This window comes from Melanotaenia boesemani, chromosome 8, assembly GCF_017639745.1.
Source record: "Melanotaenia boesemani isolate fMelBoe1 chromosome 8, fMelBoe1.pri, whole genome shotgun sequence".
In the NCBI taxonomy this organism is placed as follows: Eukaryota; Metazoa; Chordata; class Actinopteri; order Atheriniformes; family Melanotaeniidae; genus Melanotaenia; species Melanotaenia boesemani.
In genome coordinates this window covers 26722575-26746483 of record NC_055689.1, presented here as the reverse complement: position 1 = coordinate 26746483, position 23909 = coordinate 26722575, and the positions used below count along the sequence as shown (strand labels likewise).

At 36.9% G+C, this 23909-nt stretch overlaps 1 protein-coding gene across 1 annotated transcript in view; it reads left to right on the top strand.

The window, feature by feature from the left end:
• The first annotated feature begins 766 nt into the window (after positions 1 to 766).
• Positions 767 to 23909, top strand: part of LOC121644911 (zinc finger protein GLIS1) — a 49609-nt gene continuing 26466 nt past the window's right edge. The window contains exons 1-2 of the mRNA XM_041993167.1: positions 767 to 847; positions 22168 to 23275. Of these exons, the coding sequence (XP_041849101.1) occupies positions 22376 to 23275 (900 nt within the window). The 5' untranslated portion in view covers positions 767 to 847; positions 22168 to 22375. The remainder of the gene's footprint in view (positions 848 to 22167; positions 23276 to 23909) is intronic.

Below are 23909 nucleotides of genomic sequence, written 5' to 3'. Positions count from 1 at the left end.
TAATAATAAATTTTATTTGTATAGCACTTTATATTATAGGGAATCTCAAAGTGCTTACATTATTCCATGGTTGTACAAAGCAGAATCTTCAAATTTAGCAAGCAGGATGAAAAAAACAAACAAAAACAAACAAAAAAAACTCATCCTCTCATTCTTTTTTAAAGGAATTAATGTTACAGGTATATATCTGCACAAAAAATATCAACCTTTAATGCAAAGATTATTTATAAACCCTAAATTTGGATTAGATTAGGACTGAGGTTTTGGATCTGCCCTGACCAGAGATCATTCATCACTGAACTCCTCATTGGCAACATCAGAACTATCTTCAGGAATCTAACCTGCATCCAGTCAGTTTTATTTCGACTGAGAAATATGGAGTCAAACCACTACTTTCAGACAACCTTTTTCAGGAAGTTGTCATACCTTGATGTTTTTACATTTAATCTCCCTCATTCCCTGTCAAACTAAACCCTGTTATTATGATCATCATCATCATCATTATATTTTGCCAATTCCATTTTGTAACATTTACCCAATTACATGTTTGAATGCGCTGACTCCCTCGTGAAACACACTACTACAAGGTAAATATACACAGCTGCTTAAGTGTATATTTAGAAAAAGTAGTGTTAGTTCCATAAACGTATCCAAGTAAATGCTGCTGGTGTAGAAAAGGGAATGGGGTGAGGGGTAGCGGTGGGAAGTCGTGCGCGCGTTCGCGCACAACAAAGCAGAAGGAGCCCGTGAGCTGAGCGCGCTGCAGTGACAGTGGGAAGTACAGTCTGCGTGCAGCCAGCGCGAGGAAAACACCAACTAAAAATGCTGGATGGCTGGACACAATACGGTAAGAGCAGCGCTTCCAGTGCAAATTTACTGCTGTCGTAAAGTATTTATATTCACAAAAACACAATTGTTTTGTGGCTTAAGAAGTTATCGCGCAGTTTAAGTTTAACTTGTGTGTTGGAGGTTTAATTTAAACTTTATATTGTGATAATAAAACTGTGTTTCCTGACAATGAGCATAGTGATAAAAAAAGGGGGGGGGGGGGGGATTATTTTCTGGAAATGAACTCAAGCAGAGACATGAAGCAACACTCGGTGGATGAATTAGCAGTAACCTGTCAATACTTTATGATTAATGAGGAAACTCTTCCCTGGGTACCACAGAATTATTCTGCTCTGTGGTTTAGAAATATTACACTCAGGTCTAATTGTAACTCCATCTCATGGATTTCACAACTTGTTTTGATTGTGCAACAAAGATTTGGAGAATCAATACATTGGTTGCCATACACTGGTGAGCTCATGCCCAAATGGTTCCTTGTGATATTTTTTTCCTCATATCACTTACATATTACTCTTCCTTTCCACTCCTCTGCAGTCCACTGATTTATGTAATGTAGCTGGAATGAGAAGTGCAGTGCAGGGGGTGGAAATCTGGTTTACTGAGAGTCCAACAGATGAGAAGGCTTGTTTTAATCATTAGTCTCATGATATCACTGGCACAGAGTATGAACTGGGGAATTGTGGCTTGCAATACTATGGAACAGAGGTATGTGCAGCCAGGGTTAAATCACTGTAAACTATCTGTTTTATTTAATCTTATCTATGTGGCTGTGAAAAGGGTAATAAACAAGATTTGCACTGTTTCTAAAATGACAAAATTACCTTAATATGCTGTTTGGAGGTCGATCAGGTTGTTGATCAATATCAGTGACTTTCTGATTATTTCACCAGATGCTTGGATTGTTTGGTCAAGTGCTCCAGATGAAGCATGGCGCTAAAAGCATGAAATAACAGCGAGCCAAGATTTGTGTTGACCTGAAATATTTGTTTGGATTGGCAGATGTTCTGTATGTTCATTTCAGTTTCACACCAGGGAGAGAGAATAACAAAAGCATTTCTCTTTGAGTGGATTATTTCTCAAATCAGACTTCTCTAAACGTAAACGACAGTGTCAAAGTGTGTCATTGTGTTACAACATGGCCGGATTAACCGCTGGACGGATCCCTGGGCAAAAATGTACTGTTGGGTCCTTGATCAATGCTGAAAATATCATTATTTCCCTAAGCACTAAGAGATTAACAAGCACTATAACAGGGCTGTCATGAATATGTATATCAGCTAAGCCAGTGGTTCCCAACCTATTTTCCTCAGGGACCCCTTAAAAAGCCGTGGACCCCTTGTGCTTGGTTTTATGATTTCAAAAGTGAGATTCTCACCATAAATACTGTATTCTGTCTGAGTCCTGTCCTTAGATAAAACCAAAATTAAACTAACAACATATATCCTTACTTTCTTTTTTTTTTTTTTTTTAAATAGGGTCAATGTGTGGACATTAACAACAGTGGCTCTGAATATTCAAAGCCTCGGGGATCCCCAGTGTTCTTTGGGGGAACCCCTTGGGGGGTGCTTAAGCATTTGGTGAGGTATGACTTTTTAAATTTTTTTTATTTTTTTTGCCAATAGATACAGGAACATAAAAAAAAATCAGTTTGTCCCTTTATTGGTTTTAAACAAAAATTACACATTACATTTAAGCACAGGGAGTAATGAGATGATGTTCACTAGGCAGACACTTTCAGCAAGCTTCATCAAGTGGTAGAAAACATCAAACTCAATCAAACTTTATTTATAAAGCCCTTTTCATACCAAAGGCAATACAAAGTGCTTTACAAGATAATAATAATAATAATAATAATAATAAAAATTAAGCACAATTCAATTCATGCATATTAAAATCAAAATAAGCCTTTACACATCAAAAAATGTACACAGAAAGTTTAGCTATTAAACTCAGCTAAAGAAAGTGACAGAGCAAGAGATAAAACAAGAGTCAACGTTGGACTGACTTTTACTTGCTTGAAAGAGCTCAGAGAAGAGACAGAATGCAAAATAGATGCTGAATCAGGAGGCACCAAAGTATGAACATTTGCCACAATTCAGTAGTGTTGCTTTAAGTTTCACTTTTAGGTTTGGTTCAATTTTAGATAGGCCTGCTTTACATCGGCTGCATGGTGTCTCTTGCTAACATGCAGCTTAAATGCAATTTAAGCTGCGGCTGAGATGCACGTGTCACGTAACGGGTTTGGATTATCTAATCTCTTAACATGGAAGTTGAAATGAAAATCATAATTTTCCACTTACTAAACTTCAATAGCATCTAGCAATAGCTGAGGACATCCTTAGAGTCTGTGACATTTAGTTACACATTGCACTCTGAAGAAGGCACGTAGTTACTTGGTAATTTTTTATTTATGTTCTGAAAACCATTCTGACATAATCTTCTGGTTACCGTCCACTTTTCTTACATGGGTAGGAAAAGTAAAATGGTTCCATTAACCAGGGCTACACCAAAAGTCAACAGCAGAAACTGATAGAAAATGGAAAAATCCAGAAATGGGGGACACAAATGAAATCATTGTTTTTTTTTTCTTTCAGAACGATAATGTAATCATGTCACACTCACTTCAGGATGATTACGTAAAGGCAGCAGATGGAAAAAAAACTTTATTCAGTATTTCTTTTGATGATATTTTATAAATTGGATAAAGGCTTGAGCAACATTTGGATGGAAACAATTCATTACTGCAGTTCCCTCTGGTGACTAATAGAGTTCATTTAAAGTCACAGTTATGAAGCTTCCTTCAGTACTCATGTTTACATTACGTAGAGCAAGATGACCTAATATATTTAACTAAGGGTCCAAAGTTGCAGTAAAACAACTCTGATCATATTGGTTTAATCTGTGTTAGGCAAGAAATGAATTAGATGTCTCACACATACAGTACAGCACTGCTTTCCCATTAAATGGGAAAGTGTGTCCAAACTTTTGATTGGTAATGTATTTGTTACATCTTTAACAAAACAGTTTGCAGAATGAATTTGTCACGTTTAACATCGCCCTAGTTTGAGCTGCTGTTTTATGGCAGCTGCTCTGATGAAATGTTTTTCTCCCTGATTCCTACATACCTTTCACGGACCTTAGCATTGACTGCCCACAAGCAGAGCTCATTTTGGTTTGGTTCAGAAATGTTATTCCTGGCCAGAGGTGCCTGCTCTGTTGCAACACCCAAGGGGGAGACAGCTGGGTGATACAACTATATACAAGTATCAGAGGTAACTGTTTCAGCTGGTGGGTATTAACTGAAGTTCAATGTCTTTATGAATCTTTCTCACTCGGTAAATTATTCCAACTTCAAGAATCTTTCTACTTAGCACAGTCTGGGGATTTAGTAGGATTAATGGAATTCCACTTAATACATGGAGATTATGTTAGCTCTTTTAGTTCAGGGTAGTTTTAGGGTGTAATTCCTCTTGTCTTTACACTTTGAATCCATATTTAGCAAAAGAAAAAACCTTTGTCTAAAATTATGGTTTGAGATTTACTGATCAGTGTCAGAAAAATGTGGAAATGCTCAAGTTATTGAATTAAACTAACACTGCCTTTTAATTCAAACAAGCAGCCAAATGTGTGACTGAAAACTACAGTTTTCCTTTTGGAAGTGTTTTGTAATTATATTGACAGTAGGGCCATTACAACATCAGGTTTTCTCTACTTATACTGGGGTCCAAAACCATTCATGATGTCCTGAAAACATTATATTGCTATCAAACACATTTTTTTAAAATACTTTTTTAGGCATCTGCAATAGGAAATGAGGAACTGTTTGAGAGTTTCTGAGATTAAATTGTGATATTATCATATATGTATTATTATCACAATATCAACATACCATTCATAATATTATGTCATCATACCCTCAAGTGAAAATGAGCACTAAGGAGATGGACAGAGGATATGAGGTCTAATGGCTTGTGTGTAAAATGGTAAAATCATTACATACCAAATTTTTAAGCTGATACAAGCAAACTTTACTCTAGGTACCTTACTAAAGTAAAGATGCAACACCAAGTCAGAGAAAGTCATTGCAGAAAATATAAACCCAAGATATTTTATGTTATTTGTCAACTTTATTTGATTTGTTAATATGCATTCATTTATGCCACAACACATTGCAAACAAACAAACAAATTAAGTTGGGACAGTAAATATTTTACCAATGTTGCTATTCTTTCTCACAACAATTAAAAAGTGTTCTGTAAGGAATTATATTTACTTTGCTCTTCTGCTTGTCTAAAGATTAAGTAAGGAACGTTGGTAGTTCAATCCCAGCTTCCCCAGACCCCATGTTGAGGTGTGAGTGGACAAGATTGAACCGCATGTTGCCTCTGATGTGTTCATGGGTGTATGCATGTGTGTGTGACAGGTAAAATAGCACAACATAGATGAAAACTAAAACTATTTACCATTTATTTCAGCTCAAGCAAAAATAGCAGCAAAATATATTAATGTAAACTAGAAGTTGTAATAATGTTTGTTTAGAAGGATTGTTGAGAAAGTAAAAAGTGTGTTCTCCTTTGTTGTCATATTACCGTGAGTCTCTTGTGAGGTCAGTGTTCAGGGCAGAGGTGCTGGTTGGTTTCCGTTTATCAAGGATGCCTCAGCCCTTTGTCTCCACCTGGATTCTGTCCAGATCTCATTAAGTGTGTATGTGTGATGACTAGGGCTGGGTTTAAAAAATCAGTTTATCAATTTGAATCTATTAAGATTTAATCAATCCAATACTGAATGATAAAACTTGGAGATTTAGTTTTTATACGTCCTCTTTTCTGGTGATGTGACTTTACTTTTGCATGACTTACAGAGACTGGGTGAGATCTTAGTCTGTGTCGCCTCCATCCAAAATCAACTTCTTTTGCCAAAAGAATGTAAAAATTTTCATTCATCAGTGCGGATTACAAGTATTTTGCAGCGTATTATCAAATATTATCACTTTTATCAAAAAGTAAACAGTCTAACGTTATTTATCTGATTTACATGACAGCAAGTTATAGCTGCTGTGTCCATGGCAGTAAGCACATGCACATAGACACGTGCACATACACACAGGTGATTCCATTTCCCTCAGCGGACGTGCACGCATCTTTAAAATACATCAACCAACTGAAAATCGGATTTAGAAAAAGGGGGTGTAGATGGAAGCATCTGCTCCAGTAAGAAGTAGATGGAGTATTTCTCATCGAAAACGTCACGGTCGTCACAGGAACGTGCATAGATGAACAAGCTGAGTCTACTGTACGTCATTGGAGGAATTTCTGAGTCGTATTATGGCTTAAAATGAAGCCAGTATTCATTGTAAGTTTTATTAACATCAACACGTTATCTGAGATAATCTGAACTTTAAGAATATTTAGAGTGACTCCACTGAATGAAACGGTTTCCTCAGGACATTTAAAAAGTTAACTTTTTTTCTGTCCTGTTTGTTTTTTGTTTGATTTTCATCGCAGCATTTCTGGCTGTGAATCTGAGGAAACACTGTATTGTTACGGTATTTCAGACATGCATGTAGATGTGTCAGATCAGATCATTACAATTATCTGATTACTCCCAGATAACTGATTTTGATTGTTACACTGGCTCAGTGGGTAGAGTGGTTGTCTCGTAGACTGAGGGTTGCCGGTACGATCCTCGGCCGGTCTAGATCACGTTGAGGTGTCCCTGAGCAAGACACCTAACCAGATTGCTTCTGATGGGTCATGGTCGAGCACATTGCATGGCAGCTTCCGCCATCAATGTGTGAATATGATGTAAAGCGCGTTGGGTATCATTCCAGGTACAGTAAAAGCTCTATATAAATACTGACCATTTACATAAACAGACTTAGTGTTTTATAAAAATCATTATCTGAGAATGTCTTTAATATTTAAGAAAAATAAGTGCAGTTCCATGATTAGCAGTAAATTAATCGATATCCAATTGGATTTAACTGACTAAAAAATGCACTTGATTCAGATTTTAACAAAACTGAAACTGTCCTACAAAATACAACATAATAAATGTTAAATAAATGAACATTCAATAGCTATGCAAAGCTGTCTTGGAGTAACCATTCTTAACTGAAGTCACTCTCTCTCTTTGCGTTTAAACTGAGATTTTCAGGTTTTTTTGTTGTGGTTGCTGCTCTGATCTGAGATAGAAGTCTGAATTTAGTGTTTTATGTTTCATTTTTAAGAGTTAATGTAAAGAAAAGCTTAATTCTGAGTATTTCATTGTTTAAAAACATCTTGTAGCTAATGATTTTTCTGAGTTTTACTTAAACTAAAGCTCTATTAACTTTTGAAAGGTCCATATACAACAAGCTGACAGTTTGCCGTTGCAAATTTTTCGATTATCAATGAGCCTTTGATGTTTTTTCCAGTCTGTTCAGCATGTTTAATTTTCATTGAGAGATATCACTTTGATTGACTGTCCAGACTAAATGGAGAATACATGATTTCTCCTACTTGAAAAGGAAAGGTGAATGATTTTAATATATGTCTCCACCTTTCCTTATCCTCCTTCACATCCAAACAGTTCCCAACAGCACTTCTACAACATCGTTTTCCATATATCGTCAAACAAACGTCTACGATGAGCAAATGCCAGCAGTCTTAAAATAAGCAAACATTGCTTTGTTTATGTTTTTTATCTATGCAGTCGTCCAGTTTCCTGGTTGTATAAATAGACTACCACCCCCGACTGTGCTACAGAGTTATGTCCTCCTGAACAGGCATAAATCTTACATCCTAGCTGGAATGGATGAGGTGGTTCGAGTGGTATTTCTTTGCCCAAGCGCTACCAAAGCGAAGAGGCCCAGCAGGGGGCCCTATTGTTGCTGCTGGTTCTTCACTTTGGTTTGGTGTTTAAGAGCCACAAGGTCTGTTATACATTAAGGAGGGAAATGATTCAGCTTGAGAGTTTTTATTGACATTGTTCACAAAAAACTTCACATCATAGCATTTGAAACTAAGAGATTAGATTTTTGCTTATATTTATTGATAATGATAATAAAAATGGCCACATGGCTTTAAAAGAGTAAGATCATGTAAAACACACTAAGATTGTATCAGGCCTTAAAATGTGAAGCACACTGCTGTTTCTTCAGATCTGAAATAGATTAAACACACCTATGTTTCATGGTTTTATCCTCATGGTAAATTAAAACTAGCCTAAAGCAAAACAGTGATAATCTGTTACGTTATGAAGTTGATATGATAAAAATCCAGTTGATTCAAAACACATTTAGTTTAAATATTGAATCCACATTCAACGCTTAATCTTTAAGGTTTGTTATAGAGAACATCTTCATACAACTGAAGAGAGCTTCTCTTGACAAGTTATTCCACATTACAAAATGCAATTTGTTTAAGCTGTTCATGTAAATAATATTGAGTAATAGCAGCTTAAAGAATGCCATCCACCGCTGCAGAAGAGAGTTTAACAACCTCTTTTGTGTTTTTGTTTTAACTGAATATTTTGGAGAAGTGCACACAAGACTGAACTTTTTAAATAAAGATAAAAACAATCCAGTTAATTAGTTTATTTCCCATTAATTATAAAGTGAGAAAGTTGATAATGTAGTGGCACAAGCAATAATAGCAGTGAATGGGATTAATAAGGTTGAGGCAACAGAATAAATTTTAAAACTTAGAAGGAAGTGACTTACAACATTTATTTTGCAATTCCTACAGCGTATAATCATCGCCAAGTGTAATGTGATACCATTTTTGCATTAGTTTGTGTTGGGACATGTTCGCTAAAGAGAAGGCCAGACTCAGTGTGAAGAGAGTTCCAATCAAGTTTAAATATTATTACTGGGAACCACCTAGACCCACATACAAGCATAACAAATATACCAGCTGAATTAGGAGAAATCTGTCAGGATAGATGATGCTGCCTTGCAGAATCTGTAAAGCAGTGGTATATGGACTTCCTCGTTTCATCTGCTTCCAGAGGAAAATGTATTTGCATTTCAAAGGTTTCATACAGAAATTAGGAATTTTTTTAAGGCTGCAGAGATGTCCATTAGGAGCTACAGGAAGAAAAGTACTAAAATGTAAACCTCAGTGATGCCCAGACATGATTGTTGCTCAGAGTTGATTTAGCATGAATGATTTTAGTAAAATTAAGAATATATCTTGAAAAAAATCTTGAAAAACAATGTGTTTACACTTATAATTAATTTGAATAAATTGTGTAACTTTTTATCTAGTCTTTCTGTACCCTGTGTTTTTACTTCTTTCTTTCCTTGCATGCATTTAAAATGTGGCTCCAGAAATTTCAGTGTTCTTCAAAGGACAGTGTAGGTGTCGGCTTGCAATGGTGTCTCCCATGTCCTTGCCGGGCCCTGCATCTTTTGTTGCTGATGACGTGCTTGTTTTCATTAAAGCACATTCTAACCTTTTAAAGTTTGCATGAAGATTAAAAAAAAAAAAAACAATTAAAATGTTTCTTTGCATTTTTTTCTTTTCCTGCAGACTATAAAAATAAAAATAAATGTTTTTTAAACAAATGGTTGAGGTAATAATATAGTGAAAAAATAGCCCAAATCTGAAGCAGTAATGAGATAACAAACCAAGTGGTAGAGATGCCTCAGGCAGGTTTATTTCCACAAATGTTTAATACAGTTCATAATAATCCCTGAAAAAATCTTCTCTACCAAATGGTAAAGGTTACAGTTCATCCCATACTGCCCATGCTAATAGCTCTTATGGTACCTTCGCCAATTCACTTTGTGATGCACAGTTGAATGTCGAGTACTGTCTGCCATCCTTCAATAGCAGAAAGCAATAAATGTTGATGGGAAACTATCATAATACTGAGTCATTACTAATTAACAAATAACAATTACCAGGGACACCACCCAGCTACCAAGGGACTCTTTTTTTCCTTATAATCTTTACTTTAACCTCCAGTCTTATTTCGACTTCCCTTGCTTTATTATTCCACTACTGTGGTATCTAGGGAAAATAGTGGGCTACAGATTTATATTAAAGTAGTGCTGGGTGGCATGAGCAAAACTATATGCATTTTTCAAAATTAGACGGGTTTCACGGTATTTTGTAATATTGTTTTTCATGCATGACTGGGTGTTTTCCACCATTTAAGACAATTATTGGAGTAGATTGGCAAATAATAGTATATTCCATTATCACAACAATTGACAGTGTCTTTATCATAATCCTGAATTTGTCCTTCCCAGCAGTAGGCTACTTTGTGAAACCGTTTCTTTGGTTATGTGGATTGTGGATGTGTGGGTTATCTTGATCCACTGCTTGCTTTTGTTCTCTCTATCGCAGGAGCAACAAAAGAATGACATCATAGTTTTTTTCATGCAACTCTAATTTGGGAGTTTTTCTTATGATATGTTTGACATCTGCTGTGAGATTAGTCAGAAATTTGAGGTATGTGTGGTTAATTCAGAAAAGAACAAAGTGGAAAGTTGCCATGGATAGTTTTGAGGAACAGCTGGCCGAGGCAGTGAATAGGTACAAAAATATTTAAAACACATCATGCTAGGCATAAAAAGACAGACACAACCCCACAAACCCCTGCCTGCGGAGAAACTTCTTGTAGTTCTTGTGTGTTCAGGTTGCCACCTGAAGAACACACATTTCTCTGTTATTGCATATTTATAGCCCTTAACGTGCACTGCTTGTATATTGGTGCAGCAATGAAAAAGGTCCTCCTACAAACCTCCTTTAAACCGGTTTTTATAAAAGCTCAGTCTGCACTGATTGGTCAGCTCCAGTGGCTTGATCTGACCCTGCCTAGCCTCGGTGGTCAACATTTTAGTGAACATTTATTTTCCAAGAAATATATAAATTAAATTTAAACATGAAAATTTACAGTAACAAAGCCACAGTATCTGACTTGTTAAAGTCACATGCTGACTTCAAACTGGTAAATGGTTTATCCAACCATAAGTCACGTACTAATTATAATTAATTACGATAACTGGATGTTTCCAAATCCGGAGAAAAAAAAAAACACTTTTTGATGTAAGGCTATCCGATGGCCCTTCTTGTGTCAAGTTTGCGGGTTGCTCTTAAACTCTCCCATGACGACATACTGAGGAGCTCTGGAAAGTGTTGCTTGATGTCGTCCTGACTGATCTACTTACTAAAATACTGATGGTTCACCAAACATTGGCTCTAATGAACCATTAGATGTAAAACAAAGTCTGTTTTCACAGGGTTCCTTAGACCAAAAACCACCCAAAATTCATTTGGAAAGACAAAGTCAGTATCCACCAACAGACCTATGCCATCAAAGGAGAGCTTTAGCAGACACCTCATGAAGCTGCTCCTATAGGCTCTGCTGCTGTATCTGGTCTATGGGCTCTGTCTTGTGGTTTGGACTTAGCCGCTGTCATTTCACTGGAATTTCCTGCCATCTGTACTCAAAGTTTCTCACAGATCCACACCTGCTTGTAAATGCTCAGGTCCTCTCAGGTAGCAGTGATTAATGCCCATCGTAACCTTTTGCCATAATTACAAGATCTTTAAAGTAATAATAACACAGTAGGTTATAATTCTGATATTATTTTCCTCTAGACTGCATTATACATCTGTAAAAAACCCATGAAAGCCAGGCAGAAAGGAGAAGCAGCTTTTGTATACACTTCAAGTGGTAAATCTGGATGTTATATAGTCATGCAGCATGAGCATAGGCGTTGTTTCAGTGTTTGAGGGACACATTAAGTGGACTGCCTGGGGGTCTTCTTACAGGAAAACAGAATGGAATTTCCTGGATTCGTGGGGAATTTTTTAGGAGCTTATTTGCACATTTTCTGCATTCATTCACGATGAAAATGTCTTGATTTATGTAAAGAAAAACAGAATCATTCACCAAGTGTCAATTCAAAATAATCTGAATATATAAGGCTGTAAAAATACAGGAATTCTGTACTGCCTTCAAATATTTATTCTTCTGTAGACCATCTTTTCTCATCTAATATAATCCCTGCTGAATCAACACATAAAGGCATGATTTGCTTAATCTTAATTGTCTACTGTTATTTGACATATTTCCTATTTCACAAAATATCTGTTTAAGTTCACTTTCTGCATATCTTAAGACATAATATACAAGTCTTTTTTGGGATGATTGTTGGTACTAATGTAGCTTAAAAAACGTGATTTAGTGACAACCAAGCAATTTGTTTTTTGGACTTCTAATATCGTGAATGATATTCTCTTCTTTCTGTTATCTGGTGTGTTCACGGTTATCAATTTGCTTGCTTGCATACGTGTGGAAAGGCTCATTATTTTTGCTACAAATGATTTAAAGGCTGTACAGTTTCATAAACCATTTTGGGTTACAAAGAGTGCTTTCCAGTACTGAAAAAAGGCCCATTTTTTTTTTCCAAGGGATTCCCCCTGATCTCATTGCCCAAGTTTGTACATCTTGGATTTCTCTCAGCTCCTCTCTGTGTCAGTTCTTTTCACCAGAGATGATAGAAAAGGACTCATGAGGAGAGAAAAGTATAAGTAACAGGAATTAAACAAAATAAAGTGTACTTGCTTCACAGCCAGGGACGGGACGTATGAGTCATTTTTGGCATCAAGGAATCCTCTTCCTATCATGCAGCAAAAGTAAATACGTTTCATCACTACAAATTTAACTTAAGTAACTTGTACTTCTGGTTTTTAAAATTCTGGCTCTTTAAAGATCTAAGCTTTGTTACCCTGAAAAGATTAACCTGTCTTTGTCAGAGTCATAACAAATAGACATCACAGGGTTCAAGGCCAGAATTTGCTAATTTTCAGGTTGAACGCTCTCATCTTGCTTGTTATCCTATAGCCGTTATTTTAATTTATAGGCTGATAGTTAAAGTGTGTCCTTCTTGCCTTATAATAAACTGGATGAGTAGAGAAGTTCTGTCATTTATTAATTTAATGATACAGTTAGTAGGATTCCTCTGAAAAAGCAGAATGTGTAAAATTCAGTTCATATAAGTGGCAGTTTGAAACTTACATAAATATAGTTCTGTACGAAAGTCTTGAGCCAGGAAATAGGTGCAGCAACTTATTGAAACATGTGCAAACATAAATAGAAAATGTTTGCACAATTCTAACAGACTTAAAATCCAATATTTGGTATGATCACCTTTATTTTCCTTTACAGTCTAAACCCTCATAAACAAGCTTTCTTATCACTGTCACAGTCTGTAACGGCAGGAGAAGGACCCAAACATGGAATGAAGGAGAAAAAAAAAAAAAACTAGAGGTTGGCAGGTGAAAAAGTAATACCAAACAATGTTGTAGTGTGGATCTGGCAAAAGCCAAGAAGTAGCATACTCACTCGGATGGGTGATTAGATGAGTGGATGCAGGTGAGTGACAAGTCTGCTAGGTAGTAACATTATAATCAGGTTTTAGAACAGGGGTGCAACCTGTCACCAACACACCTGAATCAAATGAATGGCTCGTTACCAGGCCTCTGCAGAGCTTAATGACATGCAGATGACATCTGATTCAAGTGTGTTGGAGAATGGTTGCATATAAAAGTTGCAGGATGGTAGATCTCGAGGACCGAACTTGGGTACCCCTGTTTTAGAACAAAGACAAAAGAATGTAGAGGCATAATGGCAGAAAATAACAAAGAAAGTCACACTGAAAAAGCTTCCTACAACCAAAAACATCATATAGAACTCATGCAGATACCAGCTAAATGCACAGGATGAGAAGAACTCAATCAATCAATCAACCAAGTGACCAACCAAAAAAAAAAAAACAAAAAAAATAAACAACCCATAAGTCATTAAAATCCATAGACCATGACAGTAATTTCTTTAAGTAATTTTCAGGAATGTGTTCTAGAACAAAATTCCAAAATCTTTTTTGGATGTTGGATGTATCTGGTCCCGTTTCAGATCCTATCACTTTCAGAATACTGTATAGCTGCTGTAGATAGCTTTTAGGGCCTGAAATTTCTTCTTTCATCCTGTCAAGTCTTTTAAGGACACACTGCATACCTGCTGAGATATGACAGGTTTTCAGCCAGTCGCTCTCTGGGAATCACCTTGTTGCTAAAATAATATTTTATTTCTGTCAAACTGGGATTTTTGGGGGGGATTTTGAAAGAATCAGCTAAAGAAGTAAGAACACATGATTATCCCACAATATGCTGCAAATAACTGAGTGCCTTAAGTTACCATTTAAATTGGTTATTTGATAAGATTTATTTAGTTTATTAAGGGAAAACACTTATCTTTTGAAGTTTGTACATTTTTGTAGGTCACTGTTAAGGGGCTTCAGAAAAAAACATTCCTCTGAAAATAGACAGGTACAACGTTTGGGTAGAAATTGAGTGAAAATACAGAAAATGTCCTAAGAAATACTTTGAAAAACCTTCAGAAAGCCTGGAAAACTATTGCTCAAGACCACTTTAAAAAAAAAATAAAATAAAATAAAAGTAGAAACAGTAGAAAAAGTAGAAGCAAATATACATTTTTAAAAAGATAATGGATCAAGACTTTACAAAAGACTTTAAATAGCAAACAGTGCTGAAAATAAATAAAGATGCTATTTTAACAACTTAATTAAACCCAGTTTGCTTAGATTATTTATGCTAAATATTCAAAATAATTTTTTGTATCTTTATCTTTTTTTTCTTCTCATTTTCCCTCCTGTTCACGCTCTCTTTTTGTCCTCTTTGTCAGGTCCAGCATTAATATGTAAATTCAGCAATCAATAAATTTAAAAATAAAGAATAATCTTAAGTATTAAAAGTAGCTTTATATATATATATATATATATATATATAAAGCTCCTCTTGGAAAAGCAGATTTGTTTGGCACTATAGTAGCCAGAATATCATTCTGCTGTCATGATGCTGGAAAGGACAGGGTAAAAATAAACATTAAATATTAATAATAATAAAAAAAATAGTTGCTGTGCAGCTACATGTTTGTATGTTTACTTCTATCAATGGCGATCTATGTGTTATGACTTAGATTAATCTCTACTGCAAGCTGTGAAGTGAACTAACAAAAAAAAACAACATAAACTGCCTTTTTATTTAAGTTAATTTATTCCATTTAATTGAATTATTACATTGATAATAAAACAAATTCCAACTCTGGTTAGTGGCACATAAGTCAATCCATTTTAACCTTAAAAAAACAAACTAACTCATGTTAGCTTTTTTCCACAAACTTTATGTGTCACCATGGCAACAACCTGTCTGTCCTAGTCCCATAAATCACATTTTATTTGCCATGCATGTTGTGCTATTTGCATCTCCTTTCTGCATTTGGTTGAATTTTCTTATTTTCTCCAGTGTTGAGATAAGGCGTTAACGTAACCGTTTAAGCTTTATGGTTATTTGTAATGTAAATAAAACTCTAAGTGTCTTTGTCTTTGACAGATTGCTCACTTCATTGTCATTGTGCTTTTTTCAGCTAGAGTTTCCATACATGCGTGGATGGAAGAGTAATCACCTTGTCTGCTGGGGTCCTGTGGTGCAGCTTTGCATTCCTTGCCTTAGTTTAAAGCTGTTTTTCCACAGACATCAGTGGTGTGTCAACTGGAAAAACTTTGTCTCAGAGTAAAGGCATGAGTCCATGGTTGTGTCTTTACTGACATCAGGAATCATGTCTTTGTCGCTGGTTCACACTGCTCTCTTTATTGAGACGATCACTCACTTGGATGCTTCAGTGGTTTTTACTTAAAAAAAATATTTTTACGCTTTTTTAACTCAAACTGGCACACAGTGACATGTTCAGAAAAGAGGTGGCACCGCCACCTTCTAGTTGTCAGCCATGCAGCTCTCATCCACAGTCCCTGTGCGCCTGGTTGTTGGCAGGACCTTGCTCTACACAAGTGTTTCTGCATCATCTTTTATTAGCTTTGACTTCCTGATGGAGCTCTTCATTCATTAACAAACCTTTTTATGAACAGATTCTCCAAAGAATCAGTGTGACCTCACGACAAGAATATTATTGGTTTGAATCTCAGCTGTGTGTTTTCCCCGTGCTTGTACAGGTTTTCTTTGGGTAGCCCTCTCACAGTCCAAAAACATGTATGTTAGGTTAACTGGTGGTTCTAAATTGACCCCAGAACTGTGTGTTTATGAGTGGTCTGTGTCTGTGTTGGTCCTGTGATGGACTGGAGATCGATCCAGGGTGTATCCCACCTCTTGCCCGATAGCATCACCAAACTTCAGTAGAGTCAGATGTGAGGCCATCTGTCCAGCAGATAAGGTTTTGTCCAAACTGGGACACAGACAGAGCAATGATCCCAGGGACTGCAACATATCTACAACAGAATGGCTGAAAAAGAAAATAATGAAGATGTTACAATGATTAAAATGTTGTGGGAGGATTTTAAGAGAGCATGAACAAATGCCCACAAATCTTAATGAACTGAACAACGTTGTAAATAAGAGTGAGCCAGAATTCCATCACAAGGATGTGAGGGACTGATGTGGAAATGCAGAAAACAATTTCTTTACTTCAGGGTCTTAGATAGCTTAAGACGATGAGAATCTCTACAGAGGCTGAAGCTTCTCGATGTAGCTAGCCCCAGGCCCTTTGCAGCACTTTGGTTCACTCATCTCACTTTCTGACCTTTTAACTGTTAAGTTTCATTCAAATAAAGGCCACTAGTCCCCAAAGAGCCTTAACAAAAGAAACTTCAGGTTTTGGCTGCCAGAGGTGGTTTTACTATATTGAATCAAGAAGGTTTACTTAGTTTTTCCTAAAACAGTTTCATTTCAGTTTGATTAAGTTTTTTTTTTTTAATTAGATAACACAGTGAAATATGTGGTGTGTTTGTTCATCTGAGGTTTATTTATTTAGGTCTAAAGTAAATATATCTAATAAGAACCATATGATTTTTTATCACATGACATAAAAATTGGATCTCAAAAGGGGTCATAATTTTTTAAATAACTTAAAATCAGCGTTTGTCCCTGAAATTCCTCCTCTCCCTTCACCCTAGTGTATATTCTGTAACTATTGCTAAAATATTAGCTTGCTATTAATCAGGAAGGGAAGTTTGTCTCAGTTAAGTCAGGTTTCAGATGATTTTTGGTTTTCAGATGAGGTAGTTGTGCGAAGAATTTCCTGTTTTTTTCTGTTTCACTTTATTCATTCAGAAATCCTGGACATTAAAAAAAATTGAAATAACCACATTATGTATAAAAAGGAATAAGCAGAAACCCAAGCTTATTTCACCTACCCGCAGCGTATTATTAATTTAACAGGATTAGAATAGCTGCCAATGCTGTACACTTATAATATTGGCACTATTTCTGTGCAGTATATCAGTCAGTGTTGACTGAACTAATATGTAATGTCGATGTAGAGGTAAGGTATAACATATGCCTAAACCCTTTACAGAAGTTGTGTTTTATGCCTTTGTTTTCTAAGAAAGTTTAAAAAATACAAATCTGTGGAAATGAAGCCAGTAAGACATTGAATTGATCTTTTACACCAGCTTCATCTACAAACGTGGGGAATTTTCAGAGTGTGGTAACTGCAGGCAGCTGTTAGTAAAGCACAAGTCATTTAATTTCCTCTGGACAAACAAAGGTGAATGACCTGAAAGTAAATCATCATTTATTACCACAAGCCATCAAAACTGGTTTCACAGGATTGACGTGTTGTGAAGGTGGTGGACTTATTCAGCGAAGTGTAAACTCTCCCTCTTCAGCCAGCTCTGACTGTTACTGGGATACTAGTCTCTCTTGTCTGTTATAAAAACACAAGCGACAGTTGTGAAACTTGTTACGTAATTCTAATGTTTTCTTTTATGCTGAGCCAGTTGCATTTATGAGATTTTTTTCTCTTGCAAACATATTGTCCAAAGCTGAAATAAATGGTTCCTGCTGGGAGTTTAACCCAGAAACGTTTCCCCTGCTTGTGGTTTAAAGCCAGGATTTTAACACATATTTTGCCAATCAAACAAAGTTTAAAAAGTTGTGCATAAATGATCAATGTTGCTAATCAGATCTTTGAAATTAATGATGATAATTTCATAATTTTTATTGGACCATTTAATAGCGTGTGATGTCCTGTATGGTAGATAATGAAAGTTTTTATTTGCTTACATGTTGCTTTTAAAATACAAATAACTCTTGAATTTGCTCAATCTTTTCATTTTTCTTTTATTAAACATTATAAAAGGGATTTGACATTCAAAAGAAAAACTTCAATTTAACACGTGTCTCTTATAAATTCAGTTGCGCAATCTGAAGACAGCTGACATTAAAGGTGCAATGAGGAGATTGGAGGACTTTACTTTAGTACAGAAACACAGCACGTTAGACCGTAGTCGTAACGGCTTGTTCTTGTGAGATGAACAAACAACTCTTAATATAATCACATTTACTACAAATGAAAACAGCTTTGAAAAAATAGAAATAAGCAATATCAGACAAGAAACCAGAAGACAGAGAGGGAATGACACATCAAATGGTCACTGTTTGGACTCGGTTGTATATGCAAGCAGATCTCAAGACAAAAGGTGAAGTATTCATGAAAATTAACCTGTTGTTTTGTGTCCACTAACAGTCTTTTTGTTGGAAACAAAAATAACTACATGAGGAACACAGTGTGGCTGTTGATCAGATTTACCAGGCATTTTTATTTGGAGGTTGATGTAGCTGTTTAACATATTACAAACTATATGATTAATTAAATATCGTGATAAGGTTATAAGGTTATGAATAAATGATAAATAACTAATTGTTCTTCTATGTCTAACAGATGTTAATGCCTTTTCTCTGCGGTTCAGCTTTTGCCAGATTGCAGTTTATTTCACTGAAACCGCTGCCTGTGTGATTAATGAAAGTGTTAGCCTCAGTTTACTTTAAAAAAAATGAGCTGAAAGACATTTAAATGCTGCAGAGCCGCAGGGTTTGGTGATAACTGTCTGTTCTTTATACATTGAACAAAAACATTGATTACTGCAGCTTGTAAAGCAGCAGGAGGCCGGCTGCTGTCACGTTCCAACACACATAAACACTTAGGAAGTGAAAACATGCTGATTTCTTCAGGAAAATTGAGTCCTTGTTCAATAATAAAATTAATATTTAATTAAAGTACAAGTTTCTATGGATATATTGTATGGATATAATGACAGGCTAGTATATGTCTGTATTGATCCCCTGCAGGATTTCACTCATCTAAAAGACTTTAGTGGATGATTTACAAGAACCATAATTAGAAAAGTCTTTTCTTGTATATTCACACTCTTCATTTCAATGAGGCTATCTTTCCCACGTTTCAGTTTAACCAAAAAAGCATAAAAAAAACTTTGTAATTCCAGCACCAAAGTGCTTATTGTTGAGATAAATACACATTTGCTTGTGCTGAAATGCCACAGCTGTGTTTAGCTAACCTCAGCAAGTGAGTCTATAAAAGACACCACATGAAATGAGGCTGCTATTTTATAACGCTCGCTGGCTTAGTTGGGGCTTTGTGGGACACTTTTCTTAGTTTCACTGTCTGAATCTTCTTTTTGGATTGGCACCAAAGTGTCTTTTGGTGAACAGACACAGCTGCACTCACCACTGGCTCTCTTACATTTCTGTGATTCTGAACACTAAGGAGATTATTTATCTTTCAATGTTTTATTTGCCCTCAAAACTCTAATATTGGTTTTTAGCTCTCAAAGCCAGCAGGTATAGGTTGCAATTATCATTCTTCAGTTACACAAAACCACTTCTGCTACACAAGTATCATTAATACTGTTGAGTTCATTGACACACAGGCACAGTGCAGCCTCTCTAATTAAGATTTAACCACAGTTCCCATGACTGGTCTGCTACATGACTCTGGTGGGGGGAACTCCAGCGATTTACTGGAAGAATCATAAAATTGTAAACCAGACTATACCAGTAAACTATGGGCCTGAACCTACACTTAGTGACGCCCTCATCAGCTAATATAACTACAGAAGTGAACTTAGTCATTCTCTTAGCTGTGCCGGTTTCTGACTCGTAAAATAACCATCAGCATAAAATCCCATTGAAGCTCTCCAGTGACTAACTACACATGGCAGGAATCTGGCTGTGAATTAGATCATCAATATCTTGTAGGCTACAGAGAACTTTGGAACTCAAGTCCAGTCCAATAACCAGTTGAGGACTTTTAACACAGTGGATCTCCTGTATTTGTGACAGTGGTGTTGGTGGGGGGATGGGGGCTTCTGTTTAGTCCCACCATTTTCCTGCCTCCCTGTACTGCATCAGTAGCAAGTGGCGAGATGTGCTCCATTAATTCTCCAAAGTTAACAAGCATCTGGAGCATGTTCCAGGCAATTGGCCTCCATGCAGCACCTGGCTGTTTGCTGCAAGGGTGGCCTTGATGTCTGCTGTAATGAATCAACTCTGACTGTTACAGCAGCTCAAAGAAAACTAAATACACACTTACTGTGGCAACAGTGAAATACCTAAATGCAGACAAGACCCCAAGCTTGTTTGGGTTTGTTTGGGTTTTAGCCTATTCCATACCTTCCCTACTGGTCACTGTGGTCCATTTGTTAATTTATTGAACAGTGTGTGAAGATGACTGAGAAACAGAGAGTAAAATATTACAGGCTTCATGTTTAAGACTGATGAATAGCCAGAAAGTTGTTGCAGCCGAGTCATTGCTTAGCAGCACTGCAGCACATCTTGACTCCGTTTAGCTAATAGGGTGGAACGTCTTGCTTGATGCTGTATTTAAAGGAAAATATTAAGTTTCTGCATGAAATTTCTGGTCTTGCTCATGGACACCTCCACATGAGCTCTCCATGCAAGGATTGAACCGGCAACCTTCAGGCTACAAGACGAGTTTGGTGACTTTTTTAAAGGTTTGAATAGCTCAGTGTTAAGTGGCCTAAACAAAAACATGAGTTTGAATATGTAGAACTGGTCTGGGAAAAAAAACAAAAAAAACAAAAAACAAAACAAACAAAAAAAACAAACAAACAAAAAAAACTGAAAAGTCTTCAGTAAAGCTTTAAGAATTATTGCTGAACATCACTTTAAATTTTACAATAAAGTCTGGCTGCTTGGAAGCAAAATATAAAGAAATGAGTGGTGACTCAAGACTTCTGCACAGTTCTGCCAGTAACACAAAATCTAAAAGTAAAGTAGAAATAATGACTCTGGGTTGTTAAAATTATAGTACATGCTTAAAAAAACATGTTGAAAAATTTAATAATTCATAGCAATAATACTATACTTGTCAATGAGCATGGATGAGGTTAGGACCCAAGTGCAGGTTGACGAGGCAAAAGGCAGAACTTGTAGCAGGAATTAAGGTTTTATTTACGTGAACTGAAGACCAACGTGGAAGAAATGAAGGACACACAAGGATAACGTGTCAATAAACAAAACATGACATGAAGACTCCAATGAAGTGGCAAAGTGAAAAGGAAACCAAGGGGTATACAAACACAGATGGACTAGTGAGGAACAGGAGAAGTGAATGAGTAAATCCAACCAGATGTACTAATGAACAGGTAGCAGAAAGCAAACAGAAAACACGGGAAAGAACTACATAATAAGAAAAAGAAAACAGAACTAAATATGACAAAACTATAAAAATCTAAATATGACAATACCAGCAAATTTTAATCATACGTATCACCTGCACCAGTATACTGTATACAGTATACATTCCCTCTGTCAGATACTATACATTAATTTTTAGATTAAGATTTTACATAAGATATTTATAATACATCTGTATAACATCAGGCCAGATGTACACAAACATTTTGGCTTGTAAACACTATAAAGTTAAATTTCCCTCCAGATGCAAAAATGCTTTTATATGTGTTACAACACTGAAGCTACAGTAAAGTGCTGCACGTACACACCCCTCTGTGCATTTTTCAAGACCTACCAGATGAGCACTGATGAGGATGAGCAGTTGTTAAGCCGATATTATGATGAATGGACGAGCTGGGAGATCGGTCTTAATATTTACTAGAGAAAAGCTGAATTTTGCACCTGAGGGTCAATCTGGGGAAAAAGACAGGACAGTTATTGTCTGAGCAGCAGTGATACAATAACTTCTTTGCAACACGAGGACGAATCATGAAGGGAAATTTGAGAGTGCTTTAAAAACAAGCTGTTAACAGCTGCTTATAATTGAGTTATACCATTTTCCAGATGCACTAATGCTTTTAAATACACCATGGATATTTTCCTTTTGACTATAGGGATCATAGTACATATTCTGATACAGGGACATTAAGTTGTGATGTGAGATGTTTCAGAGAAAGTTGTGATTTTTCTCTTTTCGGATGGCTAACTTTGGTTTTGTTTCTGTTTCCTGCAGTGTTCGAATGAGTACTGACCATGCAGCACTTTGGAACAAATGACAGAGGATTATACCTGCAGAAGATGCCAGCAGCTCCTCATCCATCTATTCAGATTAGTTTTGAGTCTCAACAGATGCTGTGGACTGTTTAATCTCCAATGGATTCCTAGAGTTGTTCCAAGAGAATCATTGTCAGTGAAATTTCTCTGTGGTAGCGGGGGCCAGCATGTGGCCCCCCGACCTCGGGCCTCCAGATGTGCAGCTGACTCTTCCTGGTTTTGGGAGTGTGTTTGAGAATGCTGAGGATCTACAGGCGCCGCTGTCCTCTGGTGGCTTCTGCCAGCCATCAATCCATTCAGGGGGCCTGTGCTGTCTTTCCAGGACGTCTCTGTCCCTGTCCTCACTGAGATGCGACCTCACCTCCCTGCTCAACTGTAAGACAGCTGGACCCCATGTAGAAAACAATGTGGAGGACTTTGCCATCAAAGCTCAAACAGAACCCAAAAACAGCCCTCAGAGGTTTGGCTCTCATCCTCCACCCTCACTTCCTGTTCCCTACATGCTTACCAGCTGTGCCACATCTCCATCTTTTCCCTCTCAACCTTTCTCGCTTTCCTGTTCTTCTTCATCTTTGACTCTTATCTCTCACTTGCCTCATCCTGATGACCACAACAGAGTGTCTCAGCAACTGCACAACCTACATGAGGAGTATCGCTCTATTAAACAAGAGCCTGTAGATGATTTCTTACTGTGTAAAAGGGAACCGTGTCAAATGAACCAACATCAGGGAGAGCTGCTCCACATTGACCAGTCTCTTCAGGGTTGCATTGATCAGGACAGCACCCAGTCTCCCCTTCACTCTCCCAGGCTCAACACACCAGCGGGACAGGACTCCACACTGGACCAGCAGGAGCAGTCATGTCACTGGATTGACTGCAGCGCCACCTACAGCAGCCAGGAGGAGCTGGTCCGGCACATTGAGAAGGAGCACATTGACCAGCGCAAAGGAGAAGAGTTTGCGTGTTTCTGGACCGGCTGCATCCGTCAACACAAACCCTTCAACGCTCGCTACAAGTTGCTCATCCACATGAGGGTCCATTCGGGGGAAAAACCCAATAAATGCATGGTGAGTCTGTTGGTTATTGTTGAATCAGCTGGAACAAATTCTACAGTTTTTTTATTGTAGAGTTGTAAATAACAGTCAAAACTGGTGCACTAAATGTCCCTGCAGACCTGTAAAACATCTACTGTGTTCTTGTACTTTGGTAACATATGCAATATTATATTATCTAATAATACATAATAATATTATTGATATTATGTATTATTGTCACAATATAATATAATAAAAAAAATAAGTATAATAAATGAAGCAATGCCTGCAGACTAGTTCAGACAGGCAAGTTGAACTGTTCTGCTGTTTCCCATGTGATTTGCCTCACACTCTACATGCCACGAATCAAACGTACCTATCCCATCTGGGTGGTCTGTTCAAGTTCCTGTCTTGCTCTCTGCCTCATACTTGCTGCCTATACACTGCAACATGATATGCTGTCTGCTTTTCATGCTACATGCTTTTTCAGTCCCTCCACCACAACAGCATCCGCCTTTAGAGTCCAGGTCAGAATTTCTTTCATCACTCCAATTTCAAATTGAGAAAGCGTATGGACACGGAGCGATGGGATGCGATCCTTACGCCAAACTTCAATCATACGCTTTTTATAAACTTTCATGTTAGCTGTCAAACTGAAATATGGGTA